The sequence below is a fragment of the Nomascus leucogenys genome, chromosome 8 (genome assembly GCF_006542625.1).
Source record: "Nomascus leucogenys isolate Asia chromosome 8, Asia_NLE_v1, whole genome shotgun sequence".
In the NCBI taxonomy this organism is placed as follows: Eukaryota; Metazoa; Chordata; class Mammalia; order Primates; family Hylobatidae; genus Nomascus; species Nomascus leucogenys.
In genome coordinates this window covers 80,973,897-80,998,396 of record NC_044388.1, presented here as the reverse complement: position 1 = coordinate 80,998,396, position 24,500 = coordinate 80,973,897, and the positions used below count along the sequence as shown (strand labels likewise).

The 24,500-nt window shown below is 46.0% G+C and overlaps 1 protein-coding gene across 1 annotated transcript in view; it reads right to left on the bottom strand.

Annotated features, from left to right (window-relative positions):
* Window positions 1–340: 340 nt before the first annotated feature.
* DCAF12 (DDB1 and CUL4 associated factor 12) overlaps window positions 341–24,500 on the bottom strand; it is a 43,813-nt gene continuing 19,653 nt past the window's right edge. The window contains exons 3-9 of the mRNA XM_030817567.1: window positions 22,694–22,900; window positions 21,757–21,817; window positions 13,292–13,485; window positions 11,370–11,435; window positions 7,317–7,479; window positions 3,449–3,627; window positions 341–2,510 (exon numbers count right to left, since the gene is read on the bottom strand). Coding sequence (XP_030673427.1) covers window positions 2,352–2,510; window positions 3,449–3,627; window positions 7,317–7,479; window positions 11,370–11,435; window positions 13,292–13,485; window positions 21,757–21,817; window positions 22,694–22,900 — 1,029 coding nt within the window. The 3' untranslated portion in view covers window positions 341–2,351. The remainder of the gene's footprint in view (window positions 2,511–3,448; window positions 3,628–7,316; window positions 7,480–11,369; window positions 11,436–13,291; window positions 13,486–21,756; window positions 21,818–22,693; window positions 22,901–24,500) is intronic.

Below are 24,500 nucleotides of genomic sequence, written 5' to 3'. Positions count from 1 at the left end.
TGCAATTACTTTCAGAGTCATTCTCAGGGCACCATCCAAGCAGACAGGGCCTATTACCAACCCTTACTTATGTAAGAGAAGTAACGTCGCACTACTTCAGTCTCCTGGGCATATCCACCCTCAGGTGGACCTCAGAGCAACTGATCTTGGGCTAGAGTTGGGGACCCGGAGCAAGTAGGTCTTAGTATTTGTGTCTGCACTTGACCTGCCTCTAACCTGGAGGTAATGGCTTGTATTCCCCTTCTGCCACAAGCAATCCCAACAGCTCAAGCCAACCTTCCAACTAGTCATGTGGGGCCTTTTTGGCAGGCTCCTGGCTACACAATACTCACTCACACCATTTTGCACTGGAATAATTTTTATTTTTTTCCTTGGCAAAAAGTCAAGTGCTACATTTTTAAAAACAGAAAATCTCAAACAATCAAACGCATTACCCATTACAGAAGAGGGTCTGGCAATAGTACAAAACATCCTACTGAAGATTTTTTTTTTTTAAATATACAAGTCAGTTTAAAATGATAGAAGTTCTGTGAGAACTAAGAAATCTACAGCCTGTAGTTTAATAATAGAAAAAAAATTAAGACAATTAAAACATCTATAGCATCCAGCATTTTGCTTAATTCCCTGTTTATAGCACCTATTTCTCTAGGTTCAAAGATGAGAATTCCAGAACCTGTGGTATGTGCTGTGTAACAAGTTAGGGTGGACTTGCTGTCTCTCCTCTCCAGCAGCCCCGCACCATTAAAAGGAGAATATATATATATATATATATATATATTTTTTTTTTTTCCAATTTCCCTTCTTACACCCAGAGAAGAGGGGGACAACTGGGAGAGCAAGTTAAAAAACTGGGGTACAGGAATAAATATGACTTTTCCTTTCCCCACAATGGGATGTTGACAGAAAAGCGGAGTATGTGCTTAGAGGAATTCGTGGGTGGGAACACCTGTTATCTTTGACATGATGTGTAAAAATCAGGGAACAAGAGGACATCACAGTCAGCTGCCTGCAAGTTTAAAAACCTCAGACTAAACAGATAGTTCAAGGGAGGAACAGACAAATTACTAATCACATTGATGCTGTTACATGCACAATGATGCTGACTGCAGGCCAGCCTGTCACCATCTCAGGGCTAAGCCAACAGAGTAGGAGGGGTGGCTTCAACCCCAAGTCCCGCTGCAGTGAGAAAATGAATATTCCACACATGAAGCACTCACTCCACACAGATAAACCCCCTGCTCACACCCACCTTCTTAGACTTAACCCAATTTAGAAAATAATAGCAAAACCCATTGGGGAGATTAAAGAATGGCAGAGAGGATTCTCCTCAAAGCCAAGGGGACTATGGATGTGAATCTTAGCAGACTTGAGACTCCCAGCTCCAGGCCCCTTTAAAACCAGATCAGTTCTTGAGGGGAAGGAGAGAGAAGCTAGGATGGGGATTCAAGTCCCATGAAGCCTTTTGCAGCCTCTAGAGCTGCACCTGGATGGTGAGTCTGATGTTTTAGGGGTGTGGCTACTGGCTAAGCAGATGTGAGGGTGGGAAGGGGAAGTGACACCAACTTCCCACACGGGGGACACACAGGTGGGAAGACAGGTAGGGCTGGATCACTTTGCAGTCCTGGCACGGGAGGCCCCGGGAAGCCTACAATCTAACTAAAAAGATTTTCCCAGTGGTAATTTCTTTTCCTTTCTGTTTTTACTTCCTATTATCAGTGTTGTTAGACTTTAAAAAACAAGATACAGACTAGTCCCAAAGCTGGACTCTGTGAATAAAGTTGTTTCTTTTATAAATATTTTAATTACAAGTAATCCTCACTCCAGGTAATTTCAGTGACACACAGTACCTACAGGCACACAAGATCACACACACACACGCAGACAAGATCTCTCTCTCTCTCTCTCTCTCTCACACACACACACACACACACACACACACACAGCTCTCAAACTTTCACAGAAAGTCTGAGAGCAACCATATAATTATAAAGGAGCCCTACCTCTCAAGAGTGAAGTAAGGGTGAGAAAGACTATGTCATTTCAGCCTAAAGAAGCCAGAGACGGGAGAATGTGTGTCACTTAAAGAAAAATAGGGATTAGCAACGTTTGGTTGAAAAGCCAGAAATAATAAAAGATAGTAAAATTCTGATTATCAAAGGGGAAAACAAAAAACAAAACAACTTTCAGATTTCTGTACAGAGCTTCTTCCTATTAAGTGCCAAACTATAGGCAAACTTTGGTGTTCCCACTAAAACACAAGAGCCTCACACAATTAGGAAAAAAAAAATCAAAAGAAAAAAGGAAACTGAGAATGGAAGTTAGTATAAATCTCTGCATTTGGGGAGTTGTCATTAACTCCAGAGCCCAGCATAGTTTCCATGGAGCCCTGAAGGGAGGGGACCTCCTGCCACAAAGAGTTTTGTTCCGGACGAGTCGTAGCAGTGGGTGTAAACAGCATTGGGGAAGAAGTCAATGTCTGAAAAGTAATTCCTCCAGGTTTCATCATGATTCTACGGGAAGAGAAAGAGACTACAATTAGCACCTCTAGCCATGGGGCAGGAAAGAGGGGAGGAAGGGACAGGAATGCTTTCTGGTCTCCTTAAGGGAACAGGGTTCTACAGGTACAACCTCATGTCAGGAGATTGGCTGGTTGGTTCTCATGGGAATCAGGGCCTCATTTTTCCAACTAAACGTTAGAGAAGAACAGAGCAGCTGAAGAATTGCTATACAAGGCTCAGTTCTTCTCAGGAGAGTTAGAACCAAAGTTCTGTTTTCCCTCCACCTGCTAGGCACAGGAGGAAGAACTAAACACTTGAATAATTCACTGGAGGTGGGGCGCAGTGGTTCATGGCTGTAAACCCAGAATTTTAGGAGGCCAAGGTGAGAGAATCACTTGAGCTCAGGAGTTTAAGACCAGCCTGGGCAACATGGCGAGACCCCATCTCTACTAAAAAAAATAAATTAGCCAGGCACAGTGCATATGCCTGTGGTCCCCGCTACTTGGGAGGCTGAGGCAGGAGGACTGCTTGAACCCAGGAGTTCAAGGCTACATACAGTAAGCTATGATCACACCACTACACTCCAGCCTAGGCAACAGAGTGACCCTGTCTCAAAAAAAAAAAAAAAAAAAAAAAAAAAAAAAAAAAAAAAAAAAAAACAACTCACTGACAGCTGTGGTGGGAGGTTCCTTATCCTCTTATCCTTCTTGCTCTATTACGGCTTGGGGAAAATCCTAAGTCTACCAGTGTGTTTTACTGGGCCTCAGTTTTCCCACAGACAATGTGCAGACATAAATGCAAAATCAGGAGGAAGTCTTTTCCTGTTCCAATGAGTGCCTCTTACTAGTGAAAAAGTATGAGTAGATGGTGTGTCAGTGGGGGCTGAGGGGTAGAGGAAGATAATTTTTCTGTTACTGTGTAGCAGTCATCTCAGGCAGGGGCTTACTCACCAGCCAGCCTTTGCCAGTGGTTAGTTTCAGATTCTCCCCTGCTAGTCTGGGCTTGGACCCATAACAAGCTGAGAGCCTCTCTTCCAGAAATCTCTGAGCTCGGATGTCATAGAACAGCAGGGAGCCCTGCCCTGTTCCCACAGTGATGATGTGCTCATAGAAGCTCACTGACCGGATTCCTGAAAGAGAGAAAAGTAAAAGGCAGTGAGGCGGGAGAGAATATTTGCTCAACTGTCTGCTAGCCTGAATTTCTCCAACACTGAGTTTTCAATGTCCACCCCGCTCCCCTCCACCCGCCCCACAAAGTATCAGACAGTGTTTTCCCAGTGGCAAGTTAGCTCATGCAAAAGCAGAGAGAATCCTGATGCCATCCTGCCTATCCACACACTAACAGAAACCATTCAAGAAGCCTTGGAAAAGTGTCAGATTCCCAATGATGCTCAAGATGCTTTTGGCTGAAGACCATAAGTGCTCAGAACTTCCTTGCTTCCTCTCAACTCACTCCGGAATCAGCTTTCCTAACTAAGCTTTTCTCCATCATATGTTTCCAACCTACACTGCAACTCAAGGTAATCTGCATATTTATAAATCATTAAGTCATCAACGATTCCTTATATTTGACCTAAAACCACTACTGTGGCAAATGCAAGAAGTCTTTTTTTATTTTTTTGAGATGGAGTCTTGCTCTGTTGCTCAGGCTGGAGTGCAATGGCGCGATCTTGGCTCACTGCAACCTCTGCCTTCTGGGTTCAAGCGATTCTCCTACCTTAGCCTCCCAAGTAGCTGGGATTACAGGCTCCCGCCACCACACTCAGCTCTAATTCCTGCATTTTCAGTAGAGACAGGGTTTCACCATGTTGGCCAGGCTGGTCTTGAACTCCTGACTTCAACTGATCCACCTCGGCCTCCCAAAGTGCTGGGATTATAGGCATGAGCCACCGTGCCCGGCCACAATGCAAGAAGTCTTTATCTAGTATTAGGTGTTTTGAGAGTGGCAAAAAGCCCAGAACTTAAATACCCAAAGATGTTTAAGACAAGTCATGTAATTACTTTAGATCACAAAGAAAACACATCTGCTGTATTTGGGGATCAAATCAGTGCTTGGGATATGAAGATGTCTCTTGGCACAGAAGAACTGGATAATATTTGTGGAACCAGTATTTCCTTATTAGGTATGAAAGTTACCCCTATTAAACAGTACCAAAAATCTCTTAAAACTTTTCACTGCATACATTATTACAGCCAAACCTATTTAGTCTTTTCTCTTTTTTTTTTGAGCTCTGTTGCCAAAGCTGGAGTGCTGTGGCACAATCTTGGCTCACTGCAACCTCCGCCTCCCAGATTCAAGTGATTCTCCCGCCTCAGCCTCCCAAGTAGCTGGAACTACAGGCACCCGCTACGACCCCCAGCTAATTTTTTTTGTATGTTTAATAGAGACGGGGTTTCACCATGTTGATCAGGCTGGTCTCGAACTCCTGACCTCAGGTGATCCACCTGCCTCAGGCTCCCAAAGTGCTGGGATTACAGGCATCAGCCACCGTGCCCGGCCCTATTTATTCCTTTCTCTACTACTCTCATTATACATTATTCTTTGTTCTAAAATACAAGCATTTTAACTATAATTAAGAACAAATAGGCCAGGCGCGGTGGCTCAAGCCTGTAATCCCAGTTCTTTGGGAGGCCCAAGGCGAGTGGATCACTTGAGGTCAGGAGTTCAAAACTAGTCTGGCCAACATGGTAAAACTCCATCTCCACTAAAAACACAAAAATTAGCTGGGCATGGTGGTACGCGCCTGTAGTCCCAGCTACTCAGGAGGCTAAGGCAGGAGAATCGCTTGAACTTGGGAGGCAGAGGGTGCAGTGAGCTGAGATCACACCACTCCACTCCAGCCTAGGTGACAGAGCAAGACTCATCTCAACAGCAACAACAACAAAAAAGAAATGGTTGGGCACAGTGGCTCATGCCCGTAATCCCTGTAATCTTAGAACACACTTTGGGAGGCTGAGGTGGGTGGCTCAAGAGTTTGAGACAACTCTGGGCAACATGATGAGAACCTGTCTCTACAAAAATACAAAAATTAGCTGAATGAGGTGGTGGATGCTTATAGTCCCAGCTACTCGGGAGGTGGGAGGACTGCTTGAGCCTGGCAGGTGGAAGCTGCACTAAGCCAAGATTGCGCCACTTTCCTCCAGCCTGGCCGATAGAGTGAAGACCCTGTCTTCAAAAAAAAGAAAAAAAAACCCAAAAACCCAAAACAAAAGCTACTTTGCAGTATCTGCACAGGAATAAACACTACTTGAAAAAGAGAGGGTGAACTGTAATCCACAGTGTGCCTTTTAGGACTCTCAGGATAACACAGCCATATTTTTGCATGAGAAACGGGATAAAGTGAGATACAGGATAAAGTGAGAAACGGGATAAAGTGAGGTAAAGAAAATACAATTTGTTAAGTTGGATTCTGGTCCCTAGCTGTTCCTCCATCAAGCTGTGTGATGCTGGGCAAGTTATTTAGCTGGCTGTAGGTCTTATATATAAAACTATCTTTTCTCATCTGCTTCCCACAGGGTTCTTGGTATGATGAAATGGGATGTCAGAAAAAGGTATTTTGAAACCTTCAAAGTACACTAGAATAAGTCTTTTTTCCCTCTTCAATAAAGAATGAGGGTGCTCTTACAGAGAATATGTTATAAAAGATTTGAGGTGGAAGCTTAATTTACTCGGTCAGAACTAAACTTAGTATTTTCTTCAGCCTTATTGAGGTTTGTCATACAATATACAGCACATAAAGTATACAATTTGAGGTTCTGACATATGTATATATCCATGACATCATAACCACAATCTACATAATGAACATACTCATTACCCTGAGGTTTCCTCATGCCCGTTGTAAACTTTCTCCTTATCCCACCATGCCACATCTTAGCATAAATAGAATTTTAGTTCAGGCAGGACCACAGCAAAAAAATTACCACAGGATAAAAAGTAGGGTTCTCGGCCAAGTGCAGTGGCTCATGCCTGTAATCTCAGCACTTCGGGAGGCTGAGGTGGGCGGATCACAAGGTCAAGAGATCAAGGCCATCCTGGCCAATATGGTGAAACCCCGCCTCTACTAAAAATACAAAAATTAGCTAGGCGTGTTGGTGTGTGCCTGTAGTCCCACCTACTTGGGAGGCTGAGGCAGGAGAATCACTTGAACTTGGAAGGCAGAGGTTGCAGTGAGCTGAGATCGCGCCACTGCACTCCAGCCTGGTGACAGAGCGAGACTCTGTCTCAAAAAAAAAAAAAAAAATAGAGCTTTCTAAAAGAACATGGAAACTGCTAACTAATATCCTGACTGGTGGCTCCCAACAAAGGCTTCTGTGGCCACACATTTGTCTGTGGTGTTTGAAAGTCTAGTGCCCTTTTGTGTCACTCTCCCCACACCCTTTTTTTTTTCTTTTTGAGACAGAATTTCGCTCTCATTGCCCAGGCTGGAGTGCAATGGTGCGATCTCAGCTCACCGCATCCTCCGCCTGCCAGGTTCAAGCAATTCTCCTGCCTCAGCCTCCCGAGTAGCTGGGATTACAAGCATGCGCCACTGCGCCTGGCTACTTTTGTATTTTTAGTAGAGACGGGGTTTCTCCATATTTATTGGTCAGGCTGGTCTCAAACTCCTGACCTCAGGTGAACCACCCGCCTCGGCCTCCTAAAGTGCTGGGATTACAGGCATAAGCCACCGCGCTTAGCCGTCGCTCCCCTTTTTGAACACATTTCCATATGTTCCATACAGAGCACTATACCTGTTTGGAAACCAACAAAGAAACTGAAAGTCAGAACCCATATGCAGTGCAGCTGTAGGCCTGAGGTGCACACAGGGACTCTTACCACTGCCTCGCTCCCTGGAACAGACAGACTTGACGTTGTATGATGGCTGCCGTGGATCTAAGAAGGAGACATGAGCTTGGGAGCCCACTGCATAAACTGACCATTCACTACCATAGGCCAGACACACATTCTCACGGCAATATGGCAGTTTGGTAGAGAGGAGCTGAAAATAGAGGAGAGATATAACCATGGCATCAGCAGAGAGGGTAAGGCAGGGATATTGTTTCTGGACTCCCACCTACAAAAGCCACATAAAATCAAGCCCTGATTACAGAAATAACACTCTGTTCCACCCCTAGGTATACAGGAGAAAGAGGAGGTGACTGTTAATAAACAGACCTAGATACTGAAGGAGACAGGTTGGGGAAAAGGTAAATCTGGAATAAATAATCAGAAGTAGCTGGAAAGGCCAAGGACTTTCTTGGTAGGCTGTTTCAACTATTCAGGTTGTTTCTGGGAATCGTTCCAGGGCACTAAAGCCATGGTCCCACTCTGTTCTGTCTGCCAGGAAGGGCCACCTCAGTGTTTTCAGATAAAGAGGCTGATCTCTGGCTACCCCCAGCTCACCTTCCCACCTGAATGGGAATTGTTCGCTATAGAAAGCACACCCATGTGATTAGCTTAATCCCAGATAACCCACATCAGCCTTAACCCTGGGTCTTTGTCAGTTAGCAAATCCTCAGTGGGTGCATACTACACATAAGACAGCAAACAAGGTCAGTGGAGCTCAAAGGCTATTGTGACATGAAGGAATCACTAATTCCTGGAATCCTGCTTCCTCTTGCAAAGTCCTCTAGGATAAGAAGAAGACAAAAAGCTGGGCGTGATGGCTAACACCTGTAATCTCAGCACTTCGGGAGGCTGAGGCAGGCAGATCACCTGAGGTCAGGAGTTCGAGACCAGGCTGGCCAACCTGGTGAGACACTGTCTCTACTAAAAATACAAAAAATTAGCTAGGGGTAGTGGTGCATGCCTGTAATCCCAGCTACTCAGGAGGCTGAGGCAGGAGAATCACTTGAACCTGGGAGGCAGAGGTTGCAGTGAGCCAAGATCATGCCACTGCATTCTAGCCTGGGCAACAAAGTGAGACTCTGTCTCAAAAAAAAAAAAAAAAAAAAAAAAAAGGACAAATGATTCACAAGTAGGTTTAACTCTATGTAAAGGTTGCTTGTTGAATCTCCCTTATCCAAAAGGCTTGTGACTACAAATGTTTTGAATTTCGGATTTCTCTAGATTTTTTTTTTTTTTTGAGACAGAGTCTTGCACTGTCACCCAGGCTGCAGTACAGTGGCGCGATCTCGGCTCACTGCAAGCTCCACCTCCTGGGTTCACACCATTCTCCTGCCTCAGCTTCCTGGGTAGCTGGGACTACAGGTGCCCGCCACCACACCTGGCTAATTTTTTGTATTTTTAGTAGAGACGGGGTTTCACCATGTTAGCCAGGATGGTCTCGATCTCCTGACCTTGCGATCCGCCCGCCTTGGCCTCCCAAGGTGCTGGGATTATAGGCGTGAGCCATCACACCCGGCCCAGATTTTTAAATATCTACATATACGTAATGAGCTATCTTGTCATTACAAGATAGCTTAGACTTGATGGCACCCAAGTCTAACCACAAAATTCATTTATGTTTCATATACATCTTATACACATAGACTGAAGGTAATTTTATGCAAAATTTTAAATAATTTTCTGCATTAAACAATGTTTGGTACACTGACCTGTCAGAAAGCAAAGGTGTCCGGTGTGAAATTTTCCATTTGTGGCATTGTGTTGGTGCTCAAAAAGTTTTGGACTTCGGAGCGTTTTTTTTTTTTTTTTTTTTTGAGAGACAGTCTTGCTCTCTTGCCAGGCTGGAGTGCAGTGGCATGATCTTGGCTCACTGCAACGTCTGCCTCCTGGGTTCAGGCGATTCTCCTGCCTCAGCCTCCCAAGTATCTGGGACTACAGACGCCCACCACCACACCCAGCTAATTTTTGTATTTTTAGTAGAGATGGGGTTTCACCATGTTGGCCAGCAAGTTCTCGATCTCTTGACCTCATGATCCGCCTGCCTCGGCCTCTCAAAGTGCTGGGATTACAGGCGTGAACCACTGCGCCAGGCCTTTTTTTTTTTTTTTTTTTGAGATAGGGTCTCGCTCTGTCACCCAGGCTGGAGTGCAGTGGCAAAATTACGGCTCACTGCAGCCTTGACCTCCTCGGCTCCTCCCGCCTCAGCACCGCCACCCTCCAGTAGCTGGGAATACAGGCATATGCCACAATGTATGGCTAATTTTTAAATTTTTTTGCAGAGATAGGGTCTTACTGTGTTGCCCAGGCTAGTTTTGAACTCCTGGGCTCAAGCAATCCTCCTGCTTCAGCCTCCCAAAGTGTTGGGATTACAGGCATAAGGCATTGTGCCCAACTGGATTTTGGAGCATTCTGGATTAGGGATGATCGATTTGTATTGTAAATTAAGTCTATTTTCTCATTACCTTACATGATTATTTCAGAGATGGTTTATCTTAATTTGATCGATCTTCAATTGCCAAAGGTTCCTAACACTTAGGTTTTCCTTCCCTTACAGCATGCCAAGTAGTCATCAATCTATAAAGAAATACTTAAATGCATTGTTGAGGAGGACTGCTAGTCGAAGGAGCCTCTCAGGAAGTTTATGCAACATGAAAGAATCACCCTGTCTTACTCTTTAAAAGACTTTCCTGCAAGAGAGGCATACCAGACTCAAAATTTCATGTACTGTGCAAAAACATACCCAGGCCTTTGGAGAACTGGTCTTTTATTTATTTATTTTTATTTTATTTTATTTTTTTTTTTTTGAGACGGAGTCTCGCTCTGTCACCCAGGCTGGAGTACAGTGGCACGATCTCGGCTCACTGCTAGCTCCGCCTCCCGGGTTCACGCCATTCTCCTGCCTCAGCCTCTCCGAGTAGCTGGGACTACAGGCGCCCGCCACCACGCCCGGCTAATTTTTTATATTTTTAGTAGAGACGGGGTTTCACCATGGTCTCGATCTCCTGACCTCGTGATCCGCCCGCCTCAGCCTCCCAAAGTGCTGGGATTACAAGCGTGAGCCACCGCGCAAGAACTGGTCTTTTAAACAAGAATTGAGACCAGGTGCAATGGCTCATGCCTGAATGCCCAGCACTTCGGGAGACCAAGGTGGGAGGATCACTTGAGGTCAGGAGTTCAAAACCAGCCTGGGAAACATAGTGAGACTCTGTCTCTACAAAAAATTAAAACAAAACAAAACAAAAAATAACCAACCAGATGGGTGTGGTAACACATGCCCATAGTCTCAGCTACTTGGGAGGGTGAGGCAAGAGGATCGCTTATGCCCAGGAGTTCAAGGCTGCACTGATCCGTAAGCCATGACTGCACTCCAATTTGGGTGACACAGTGAGACCCTATATTTATTGTCTTTAAAAATAAAAATACCAACCTGGCCAACATGGTGAGACCACGTTCCTACTAAAAATACAAAAAAATACCTGGGCATGTTGGCAGACGCCTATAATCCCAGCAGCTACTCAGGTGGCTGAGGCACAAGAATTGGTTGAACCCAGGAGGCAGAGGTTGCAGTGAGCCGAGATTGCACCACTGCACTCCAGCCTGGGCATCAGAGCAAGAGACTCTGTCTCAAAAATAAATAAATAGATAAAATAAACATGAATGAAAAATCTCAGCAAGAATTACAGTTTTTTTTTTTTTTTTTTTGAGACGGAGTCTCGCTCTGTCGCCCCGGCTGGAGTGCAGTGACACAATCTTGGCTCACTGCAACCTCCGCCTCCCAGGTTCATGCCATTCTCCTGCCTCAGCCTCTCCGAGTAGCTGGGGCTACAGGCGCCCGCCACCACGCCCGGCTAATTTTTTTGTATTTTTAGTAGAGACGGGGTTTCACCGTGGTCTCGATCTCCTGACCTCGTGATCCGCCCGCCTTGGCCTCCCAAAGTGCTGGGATTACAAGCGTGAGCCACCGCGCCCGGCCTAAGAATGACAGTATTTTAACTGTAAGGTGAATTATTAGGTAAAACCACAAAATCATGTTCATCACACCTTAGATAGTGTATTTTCAGCCTTCCAGAGATGAAAGTAGCCATCCAGAGACACTGCTCCCAGTTCCTACAAGAGCAATGAAAACCAGGTTATATTATCATCTATAACAACTAGTGTACGACAATAAGCAGGCGAGGATTCTAAGGTCAGGGTCCTTTACTCCTGTCTCGGGATGATTCCAGCAGAGGTGCCAGTAATTATTAGACCATTAGTTCACCCTACAGAACCTAGCTGAATGGCATATTAAATTGAGGCTGCCAGCAATAACACAGGCACCCATGGTTGAAAAACTCCTCACTATGCTATCACTCCCTCAACATCCTGTTGGAGAGTTAAAGCAGGGCACACATGTGAAGGACAGTTTCATAATCTAGTGTGAGAATTTCTATAAGTGAAGAGTCTAATCTAGGAGAGATGAATCTACCCTTAGGCCATAAATATAGATGGGATAGGAGGCTCAGGGAACTACCCTTCAAACTGCGGCCTGATTCAGATATTGGAGAAGCCTTTCTCTGGCTCTGGGTATATATTCTGACACTGCTTTTTTTTTTTTTTTTTTTTTTTCTTCGAGATGGAGTCTTGCTCTGTCACCCAGGCTGGAGTGCAGTGGCGCAATCTTGGGTCACTGCAACCTCCGCCTCTCAGGTTCATGTAATTCTCCTGCCTCAGCCTCCTGAGTAGCTGGGAATACAGGCATATGCCACCATGCCCGGCTAATTTTTTTGTATTTTCAGTAAAGATGGGGTTTTATCATGTTGGCCCAGGCTAGTCTCAAACTCATGACCTTGTGATCTGCCTGCCTCGGCCTCCAAAAGTGCAGGGATTACAGGTGTGAGTCACTGCACCTGGGCGACACTCTGCTTTTATTTTATTTTATTTTTTTTTTGAGACGGAGTCTCGCTCTGTCGCCCAGGCTGGAGTGCAGTAGCGCGATCTCGGCTCACTGCAAGCTCCGCCTCCCGGGTTCACGCCATTCTCCTGCCTCAGCCTCTCCGAGTAGCTGGGACTACAGGCGCCCGCCACCACGCCCGGCCAATTTTTTGTATTTTTAGTAGAGACGGGGTTTCACCGTGGTCTCGATCTCCTGACCTGGTGATCCGCCCGCCTCGGCCTCCCAAAGTGCTGGGATTACAAGCGTGAGCCACCGCGCCCGGCCGACACTCTGCTTTTATTAAAACCTCAGCATCAGATTTGACTCGATAAGATAAGACTTAGTGGAAATGTGAAGAGAAAGTAGGCAGTAAAGAATACTGGCCAGGCGTGGTGCCTCACGCCTGTAATCCCAGCACTTTGGGAGGCCAAGGAGAGTGGATTGACTGAGGTCAGGAGTTCGAGACCAGCCTGGCCAACATGGTGAAACCCCGTTTCTACTAAAAATACAAAATTAGCCATGTGTAGCGGTGCATGCCTGTAGTCTCAGCTACTTGAGAATCTGAGGCAGAAGAACTGCTTGAACCTGGGAGGCGGAGGTTGCTGTGAGCTGAGATCGCGCCACTGCACTCCTGCCTAGGTGACAAGAGCAAAACACAGTCTCAAAAAGAAAAAAAAAAAAAAGGAAAGAATACCAAAGAGGAAAAAAGTGATTGTTTTCAGAAGCAGGTATGAAAATCATGCCCAGAATAGAGCACCTGCAAGGCATGTGCAAATGAGAGACAGTCAAATCAGGGTGGCCCAAGGGGAATTCTGTGAGGCTGACCCACAAATATAGACCACTCAGAGAAATACTGCAGAGACCAATTGAAGGGGTGGGTTTCAGAGCCTCAGTTATAATTTCTCACCAGCATCACTCAGCCTTTAAGAGGTGTTCTGTGGGCTCAGAACCATGCTATGTAGCAAGCACTGATGGGGAAGGAAAAAGGAGTGCATATCCCAAGACATAAGCAAGAGGAATAGACGTCAGGGATCCCTATACAAGTTCATACCTTGTTCTTGTTGTTGAAGGCCAGAGCCCGAACCTTGCAGTTGTCAGGGTTTGTGTCTTCTTTGGGGATGTCCTTTAAGGCCTTGTGAGTGATGTGTGCATACACAGGGACCCGTGACACATTGTGTCTCGCATCACTTTTAGTCAAAACATCATCTGTCACCTCCCAGAGTCCCATAGAACCATCACGTGAGCCTGCAGGGCCAGGAGGACACAGATGTCAGATATACCCACCCCTCTATGGGAAATCCCACAGATGCCAAAGAGGGCTTTCATAGTCTAGCTGTTTGTGCATCATCCTCATATGTGCTGAAGCTTGGCCAGATGGCCCACCCTAAACACAGAGCAGTAGGCATTTTAATAGCGACATTAAGAGGATTATTCACCTAAGGTCTAGGCATTAAAATATAACTTTTAAGTTTGACATGGTTGTTGAAATTTATTTTTTATTATTATTATTTTTTGAGACAGAGTCTCGCTTTGTCACCCAGGCTGGAGTGCAGTGGTGCAATCTCAGCTCACTGCAACCTCCGTCTCCTGGGTTCAAGCGATTCCCGTGCCTCACCCTCCCGAGTAGCTGGGATTACAGGTGCCTGCTCCATGACCGGCTATTTTTTTTGTATTTTTAGTAGAGACGGGGTTTTACCATGTTGCCCAAGCTGGTCTTGAACTCCTGAGTTCCAGCGATCAGCCTGCCTTGGCCTCCCAAAGTGCTAGGATTACAGGTGTGAGCCACCACACCTGGCCTGCTTTTTTTTTTTGAGACAGAGTCTCGCTCTATCGCCCAGGCTGGAGTGCAGTAGCACAATCTTGGCTCACCGCAACCTCGGCCTCCTGGGTTCTAGCGATTCTCCTGCCTCAGCCTCCCAAGTAGCTGAGATCACAGGCGCATGCTACCATGCCCTGCTAATTCTTTTTATTTTTGAAATGGAGTCTTGCTGTGATGCCTAGGCTGGAGGCGCAATCTTGGCTCACTGCAACCTCCGCTACCCAGGTTCAAGTGATTCTCCTGCCCCAGCCTGTAGCTGAGACTACAGGCGCGTGCCACCACGCCCAGCTAATTTTTGTATTTTTAGTAGAGATGGGGTTTCACCATATTGGCCAGGCTGGCCTCGAACTCCTGACCTCAAGTGATCCACCTGCCTCAGCCTCTCAAAGTTCTGGGATTACAAGGCATGAGCCACCGTGCCTTACTCGAAATTTTTTAATGAGAATTTTATACATTTTGATAAAGCTCACTAATTTTCTTTTTTCTTTTTCCCCTTTTTTTGGAGATGAAGTCTCGCTCTGTCACCCAGGCTGGAGTGCAATGGCGTGATCTTGGCTCACTGCAACCACCACCTCCCGGGTTCAAGCGATTCTCCTGCTTCAGCCTCCCAAGCAGTTGGGACTACAGGCACACATCACCACGCCTGGCTAATTTTTGTATTTTTAGTAGAGACGGGGTTTCACCATGCTGGCCAGGCTGGTGTCGAACTCCTGACCTTGTGAACCACCCGCCTCAACCTCCCAAAGTGCTGGGATTACAGGCGTGAGCCAGTGCGCCTGGCCAAAGCTTAGTGATTTTCTATGCCAAATGTTTAGGTCTCTTGGCATGCATCCACAGCTGACTTTTAGTGGGCAGTAGGGCTTGGGAACCCTCCCCTCTAGAACAGTGGTGCTTAACCTTTTTTGAGCCTTTTGAGCCTTGGACCCCCTTATGTCTCTCTTTTTTTAGAGACAGGGTCTCACTTTGGGGCTCAGGGTAGACAGGGCAATAGTGGCACAATCATAGCTCACTGCAGGCTCAACTTCCTGGGCCTAAGTGATCCTCCTGCCTCAGCCTCCTGAGTAGCTATGCACCCCCATGACTGGCTTTTTTTTTTTTTCGAGATGGAGTCTCGCACTGTCGCCCAGGCTGGAGTGCAGTGGTGCGATCTCGGCTCACTGCAAGCTCCGCCTCCTGGGTTCATGCCATTCTCCTGCCTCAGCCTCCTGAGTAGCTGGGACTACAGGGGCCCGCCACCACGCCTGGCTAATTTTTTGTACTTTTAGTAGAGACAGGGTTTCACTGTGTTAGCCAGGATGGTCTCGATCTCCTGACCTTGTGATCCGCCTGCCTCAGCCTCCCAAAGTGCTGGGATTACAGGAGTGAGCCACCACGCCCAGCCCTTTTTTTTTTTTAAATACAAGGCCTCACTCTGTTACCCAGGCTGGAGTGCAGTGGTGCAATCTCAGCTCATCGCAACCTCCACCTCCTGAGCACAAGTGATCCTCTCACCTCAGCCTCCTGAGTAGCTGTGACTACAGGCACGCCCTACCACACCTGGCAAATTTTTGCATTTTTTTTGTATAGACAGGGTTTTGTCATATTGCCCAGCCTTGTCTTAAACACCTGGGCTCAAGTGATCCAGCTGCCTCATCCTGTCAAAGTGTTGGGATTACAGGTATGAGCCACCAAGCCTAGCCTTATTTTCTTAATTTTTTTTGTAGAGATGGGGGGTCTCAATTTGTTGCCAAGGCTAGTTTTGAACCCCTGGCCTAAAGTGATCCTCATACCTCAGCCTCTCAAAGTGCTAGGATTAAAGGCATGAGCCACCATACCCAGACTAGGCCTCTTTTTCTAGAAAATTACCCCAAAACACCACATTTTACATTCAATTTCAGGGAGATCCATGGATTTCCTGAAATCCATGGGCTTTCCATGAACCCACAGGGACCACAAACCCTCCCCAACTTTTTTTTTTTTTTTTTTTTTTTTTTTTTTTTTTTTTAATGAGACAGGTTCTGGCTCCGTCACCCAAGCTGGAGTGCAATAACATGATTATGGCTCATTGCAGCCTCAACCTCCTGGGCTTCAGCAATTATCCTGCCCCAGCGTCCCAAATAGCTGGGTCTACAGGCATGTATCCTCATGCCCAGGTAATTTTTTACTTTTTTGTAGAAATGGGGTCTCACTATGTTACCCAGGCTGGTCTTGGACTCCTGACCTCAAACTCCTGCTTCAGTCTCTCAAAATACTGGGACTACAAGTGTGAGCCACTGTGCCCAGCCACAATTCCTTTATTATTTATTTATTTATTTATTTTGGTTGGGGGACAGAGTTTCATTCTTGTTGCCCAGGCTGGAGTGCAATGGCACGATCTTGGCTCACCACAACCTCTGCCTACTGGGTTCCAGTGATTCCCCTACCTCAGCCTTCCGAGTAGCTGGGATTACAGGCATGTGCCACCACACTCGACTAATTTTGTATTTTTAGTAGAGACGGGGTTTCTCCATATTGGTCAGGCTGGTCTTGAACTCCTGACCTCAGATGATCCGCCCTCCTCAGCCTCCCAAAGTGCAAGGATTACAGGCATGAGCCACTGTGCCCGGCCCACAATCCTTTTATTAAGAATGACTGTTCTAGACTGTTCTTTATTAAGAATTACTGCTCACACCTGTAATCCCAGCAACTTGGGAGGCTGAGGCAGGTGGACCACCGGAGCTCAAGAGTTTGAGACCAGCCTGAGCAACATGGCAAAACCCCATCTCTACCAAAAATACAAAAATTAGCCAGGCGTGGTGGTGCACGCCTGTGGTCCCAGCTACTCAGGAGGCTGAGCTGGGAGGATAGCTTGAGCCTGGGAAGTAGAAGTTGCAGTGAGCTCAGATTGTGCCACAGACTCCAACCTGGGTGACACAGTGAGACCCTGTCTCAAAAAAAAAAAAAAACAGATAATAATGACGACTATTCTAGGCTGGGTACAGTGGTATATGCCTTTAATCCCAGCACTCTGGGAGGCTGGGTAACATGGCAAAACCCTGTCTCTACAAAAAATACAAAATTAGCCAGGCATGGTGGCACAAACCTGTAATACCAGCTACCTGGGAGGCTGATGTGGGAGGGTCACTGGAGCCTGGAGAGGTCAAGGGTGCAGTGAGCTGGGATCACACCACCAATCTGGGCAACAGAATAAGACCCTGCCTCCAAAAAAAACAAAACAAAACAAAGGAATGACTGTTTTACATAAAATGAATGCTTAAAAAGATAAATCAGTTTTCTTAGCAAACAATAATAAAGCACTTAAAAACCCAGGCCAGACACGGTGGCTCACGCCTGTAACCCCAGAACTTTGGGAGGCTGAGGCAGGCAGATAACGAGGTCAGGAGTTGGAGACCAGCCTGACCAACATGGCGAAACCCTGTCTCTACTAAAAATACAAAAATTAGTCGGGCGTGTGCCTGTAATCCCAGTTACTCAGGAGGCTGAGGCAGGAGAATTGCTTGAACCCAGGAGACGGAGGTTGCAGTGAGCCGAGATCACACCACTGCACTCCAGCCTGGATGACAGAGACTCCATCTCAAAACAAACAAACAAACAACAACAACAAAAAACAAGAACACTTTTCTGTGAATTGAGCCCTGAACATACTGTTGGTGGCAAGCTAAAATGGTATCTTTCTAGAGTACAACTGAGCAACCTGCAGCAAGGAAATTTTATATTCCTGGCTGGGCGCAGTGGCTCACGACTGTAATCCCAACACTTTGGGAGGCTTAGGCAGGCAGATCGCTTGAGGCCAGGAGGTCGAGACCAGCCTGGGCAAATGTCGAAACACCATCAGTACAAAAAAATACAAAAAACTAGCCAGGCATGGTGGCACATGCTTGTAGTCCCAGCTACTCAGGGACAGGGGTTGGGTGCTGAGACAGGAGGACTGTTTGAGACTGGAAGGTCAAGGCTGCAGTGAGTCATGATCATGCCACTGTACTCCATCCTGGGTGACAGAGCGAGATCTTAACTCCAAAAAAAAAAAAAGAGAAACAACAGCTGGGCGCAGTGGCTCATGCCTGTAATCTCGGCACTTTAGGAGGCCGAGGCGGGTGGATCACGAGGTCAGGAGTTCGAGACCACCCCGGCGAACATGTTGTAAGCCATCTCTACTAAAAAGACAAACCAGCCAGGCGTGGTGGCACGTGCCTGTAGTCCCAGCTACTCAGAAGGCTGAGGCAGGAGAATCGCTTGAATCTGGGAGGCGGAGGTTGCAGTGAGCTAAGACATGGCCACTGCACTCCAGCTGGGCGACAGAGGAGGACTCCGTCTCAAAAAAAAAGAGAAACAACAAAAATAAAAGTTTATATTCCCATTCAGAAACAATCCACTATCACAATACCCATATACAAAGATGTTTATTCAGAACACTCAGTATGTTCAACAATAGGGTTATATTATATCCATAAAATGGAGTATCAAGAAATTGTGTTTTAGGCTGGGCATAGTGGCTCATGCCTGTAATACCAGCACTTCGAGACGCTGAAGTGGGAGGATCGCTTGAGCCTAGGAGTTCAACAGCAACCCGGACAACACAGCGAGACCCAGTCTCTATAAAAAATAGAAATAATTAACTGGGTGTGGTGATGTGTGTCTGTAGTCCCACCTACTTGAGGGGATCTCTTAATCCTGGGAGTTCGAGGTTGCAGTGAGCAATAGTCACACACTGCATTCCAGCCTAGGTAACAGAGTGAGACCCTGTCTCAACAACAACAACAACAACAACAACGAAAATGTGTTTTAAAATTCTTTTTCCAGTAAAGTTATTTGCCAGTTCTCCTTTGAGACCAAGAAGGTGCCCTTCCCACACTACTAATCTCCTGAATACCTCATAGAAAAAAACATCTAGGCCGGGCGCAGTAGCTCACGCCTGAAATTGCAGCACTTTGGGAGGCCGACGCAGGCAGATCACTTGAAGTCAGGAGTTTGAGACCAGCCTGGCCAACATGGTGAAACCCTGTCTCTCCTAAGAATACAAAAATTAGCCAGGCACAGTGGCACGCACCTGTAGTCCCAGCTACTTGGGAGGCCGAGGCAAGAGAAGTGTTTGAACCTGGGAGGCAGAGGTTGCAGTGAGCCAAGATGCACTCCAGCCTGGGCGACAGAGTGAGAATCTGTCTCAAAAATTAAAAAAAAAAAAAGAAAAAAACATCTAAAATGACAGACACATCAATTCAAAGTAGAATATTAGTTATGTGAAATTAGAAAAGGCCACAGAGACAAAGGCACATCTGGAGAACTAGACATGGTTTGTTATGCTGGATTACGGGGTGCAAGCATGGAAGCTATGAGAGAGAAAGTTGGAAAGATGGGCATGGGCCTTGTATGCTGTGCTATGAAATTGGTTTTTCATCTTACAGATACTAGAAAGTCTCTCACAGATTTGAGCATCGGAGTGAGAAAATTAGATAACTGTGTTTCAGAAGATTACTTTGTGTACAGTGTGATCTCACTTACACATCAAAGTTTTATTATGAAAATTTTAAAGTGTAATAAAATGAGGCCGGGTGCAGTGGCTCATGCCTGTAATCCTAGCATTTTAGGAGGCCGAGGCAGGCGGATCAACTGAGGTCAGGCGTTCAAGACCAGCCTGGCCAACATGGCAAAACCAAATTTCTACTAAAAAATACAAAAATTAGCCAGGTGTGGTGGTGGGCACCTGTAATCCCAGCTACTCGGGAGGCTGAGGCAGGGAGAAGTGCTTGAACCCAGGAGACAGAGGTTGCAGTGAGCCAAGATTGCACCATTGCACTTTAGCCTGGGCAATACAGCAAGACTCCGTCTCCAAAAAAAAAAAAAGAAAGAATTTCACAAAGAATTCTATATATACACCTTCTAAATGATCTCATATTAACCAACTAAAAGATATGGGCCAGGCATGGAGGCTCACGCCTGTAATCCCAGCATTTTGGGAGGCCGAGGCAGGCGAATCACTGAGGTCAGGAGTTTGAGACCAGCCTGGACAATATGGTGAAACCCCATCTCTACTAAAATAGAAAAATTAGCCTGGCATGGTGGTGGGCGCCTGTAATCCCAGCTACTCGGGAGGCTGAAGCAGGGGAATCGCTTGAACCTGGGAAGTGGAGGTTGTGGTGAGCCGAGGTCGTACTACTGCACTCCAGCCTGGAAGACAGAGTGAGACTGTCTCAAAAAAAAAAAATCATAATAAGGCTGGGTGCAGTGGCTCATGCCTGTATAATCTAAGCACTTTGGGAGGCTAAGGCAGGAGGATAGCTTGGGCCCAGGAGTTCAAGGCTGCAGTGAGCCATGATGGTGCCACTGCACTCCAGCCTGGGCGATAGAGCAAGACCCTGTGTCTAAAGGAAAAGAAAAAAGGTACTGAAAAAAAAGACTAGCAAGTTATATTTTAAAATGTCAACAGTGGTTATTACTAGCTGGGTGTGATGGTGTGTGCCTATAGTCCCAGCTACCTGGGAGCCTGAGGCAGAAGGATCACTTGAGCCCAAGAGCTCAAGGATGCACTGAGCTAGGATCGTGCCACTGTACTCAAGCCTGGGTGACAAAATGAGACACTGTCTCAAAAAGAAAACAAAACAACCCACAAAAAAAAGTGGTTATCTCTGGATAAAGATCTTGTGGGTGGTCCTTACTTCCTTTTTTATCTATCTATCTTATCTATCTATCTATCCATTTTTTTTTTTTTTTTTTTTTTTTTGAGACAGAGTCTTGCTCTGTCGCCCAGGCTGGAGTTCAGTGGCGCAATCTCGGCTCACTGCAAGCTCCGCCTCCCGGGTTCACACCATTCTCCTGCCTCAGCCTCTCCGAGTAGCTGGGACTACAGGTGCCCGCCACCACGCCCGGCTAATTTTTTATATTTTTAGTAGAGACGGGGTTTCACCGTGGTCTCGATCTCCTGACCTCGTGATTCGCCCGCCTCGGCCTCCCAAAGTGCTGGGATTACAAGCGTGAGCCACCGTGCCCGGCCCATTTTTTTTTTTGAGATGCAGTCTCACGCTGTCGCTCAGGCTGGAGTGCAGTGGCGCGATCTCAGCTCACTGCAACCTCTGCCTGCCGGGTTCAAGCAATTCTCCTGCCTCAGTCTCCTGAGTAGCTGGGACTACAAGCGCCCACGACCACACTCAGCTAATTTTTTGTACTTTTAGTAGAGACAGGGTTTCACCATGCTGGCCAGCCTGGTCTTGAACTCCTGACCTTGTAATCCACCCACCTCGGCCTCCCAAAGTGCTGGGATTACAGGTGTGAGCCACCACACCTGGCCTATATTTTAAAATTTTCTTACAATAAATGTGCATCACTTTTACACTAAATAAAAAATTATTATTCTACAGGGTCACCCTCTGTCATGTAGGCTGGAGTGCAGTGGCACGATCACAGCTTGATGCAGCCTGGTTCTACCGGGCTCAAGCAATCCTCCTGCCTCAACCTTCTGAGTATCTGGGACAACAGGTATGCAGTACCACACTCAACTAATTAAAAAAAAAAATTGTAGAGATGGGGTCTCATACGTTGCCCAGGCTGGTATTGAATTCTTGGGCTCAAGTGACCCACCCACCTCAGCCTCCCAAAGTGCTGGGATTATAGGTGTGAGTCACTGCACCCAGCTAGGCTGTTTCCTATCACACTACTATCTCTTTTCAATCTCTAGCCCCCAATCCCTGCCACATCAAAAGCTCCCTATAAAAGGGCAACTTTACCAGACACTGCCATAGTGTCGCTGATCCATGCGATGGAAAAGATCCAGTCCTTGTGTCCATCCTTGGAGAGCAGGGAGTAACAGGTACAGGGAAGAAAATAAGAAATTAGTAAAATAAGGATTGTAATAAACTGTCTAAAGAAGCATACAAGTCAGACTGAAAATATTTTTGTAGAAATTACAACTCTGATCTCTGGTGGTCTCAACCCATAGAGAATGATCAATCTTTACCTTCTATCTTGAGGAGCTCAAAGCTGGAATGAAATTGGCACTACTGTGGGTAGTGGACACATAGCTCTTGCCTTCTACCTCTGGGTCCCATCTTCTATCTGGAACTCTCTTCCTCCAGACATCTAGACATCTACATGGCTTGTACCTCATTTCCTTTAAGTGTCCCTGCTCAAGTGTCATCCTATCAATGAAACTTTATCTTCTGATACAGCATCCTCCACCTTACTCTCAGTCCCTTTATGCTGCCTTTATTCTTCTCCATGGCATTTATCACACTCTGACATATTACTGGTAAATATTAGTTTATATAGTTTATATTTTGGTCTATATGTCACCCTCCACTAGAATGTAGGCTTCCAGAGGACAGGGGCTTTATCTGTTCTGTTCACTGCTATGTCTCAAACCATGTCTCAAACAACGCCTAGCCATAGAAGACTCAATAAATGCCTGATGAATGAATGGATGATTTAGTAAACTGCTATTCTCTGACTATAGGCAATGAGAAATATGTGGACACTATGGATTCAAACAGCAACACAATACTGTTGGCCCCTGAGCTGTGCTGCTTGCCCCTTTATCAAACATATACTGTGCCCTGTGGGGAGTCCAGTCCCCACTCTGGGCTGCTGAGAGGAGGGTCCATGTTAACCACTGAGACCCATTTGAAAACAAGGCTTCCTCCAACTACAACTACTGGGAAAACTTACATCTCCTACACACACAGGATCCAGCGTAGGTAGTCGATAGATGGCAAGACTGTTGGGGTTATCTCCTCCAGTGGCTAGCAGTGTTCTAGAAGGATTCAGCTCGATGGCATGGATACCACAGCCCTGCTGGGTCACACCTCCAGGCTCCCGGTCTTTCAGAATGGGGATCTTGGTGATCTGGCTTGTCTGGACATCTACTACAAATAGCTACAAGAAAAAATGGATACAGAAGCTGAACATAGTTCTGATTTAATGTGGCCAATACAGGGTATAAACATCCTTTTGTTCAACTGTTCATCAACATTTAATTAACAACTACTACATGTTAGACCCTAGGAATTATTAAAGGCATGGTCAGGACTACTAATGACATGAAACATGAAATAAGTCAATATAACACAATATTAGAGATAGGAATAATATGCTACATGAACACAGATTAGGAAGTAGTAAGTTCTGCCTGGGATTCAGAGAAGATTTCCAAGAGGCCTTGTATTAGGCCATGGAAACAAAGAGCAAGACCAACACAGTTTTCTGTCAGTTTGGTCATATTTTATACATTGAATCCTCACTTAACCACACCATGCACAGAAACTTTTAAACGAAACACAATTCCCAGAAGACATCATGGCTACTAATATACCTATTAATATTACTAAGTTTTCTGGAATGACCAGAGACATACGACAAGGAAATATTATTAATATCTCATGGCTGTTCCCTATACACACACATCCCATTCAGTTCTATTCCTCCCTGCCTTTGCTCTTGCTGCTACCTCTGCCTGAAAGGCTCTCTTCCACCTCTTTACCCTCCAAGATTCAACTTAGAGAAATGCTTTATGGAAAAATCAGTCTTAGCGAAAGGACAGCCCTTAGAAGAGTCAAACTCTTCAGTGATTCAACAGTTCATTCCTTCAGACACTCACTTATTTGCCAGTACTGTTCTAAGTGTTATAAACACAGCTACGAATGAGAGAAATAATATCTGCCCTAATAGATACACCTTATAGCCTAAGAGGCTGAAATAAAATCCTGTCAGCAATTCTCATGTTGAAGCCAAACATGTCAAACCTTTACATAAATAAACCTGCTGCTTACACAGAAGATATATGAAAAGAGAAACTAGGTGAGTCTTAAGTTTAAAACATAAAAAGGGCCGGGCACGGTGGCTCACGCCTGTAATGCCAACACTTTAGGAGGCTGAGGCGGGCGGATCACCAGAGCTTGAGAGTTCGAGATCAGCCTGGCTAACATGGTGAAAACCCTACTAAATTTACAAAATTAGCTGGGCATGGTGGCACACGCCTGTAATCTCAGCTACTTGGGAGCTTGAGGCAGAAGAATCGCTTGAATCGAGGAGGTGGAGGTTGCAGTGAGCCGGGATTGAGCCACTGCACTCCAGCCTGGGCAACATGTGAGACTCGGTCTCGCTCTGTCGCCCAGGCTGGAGTGCAGTGGCGCAATCTTGGCTCACTGCAAGCTCCGCCTCCCAGGTTCATGCCATTCTCCAGCCTCAGCCTCTCCAAGTAGCTGGGACTACAGGCGCCCGCCACCACGCCCGGCTAATTTTTTTGTATTTTTAGTAGAGACGGGGTTTCACCGTGGTCTCGATCTCCTGACCTCGTGATCCACCCGCCTCGGCCTCCCAAAGTGCTGGGATTACAAGCGTGAGCCACCAGGCCCAGCAAAAAAAAAAAAATATATATATATATATTTTTATATCTATATAAAAAAAATATATATAAAATATATATATAAAAATATATACACACATATATATATATACACACATATATATATACACA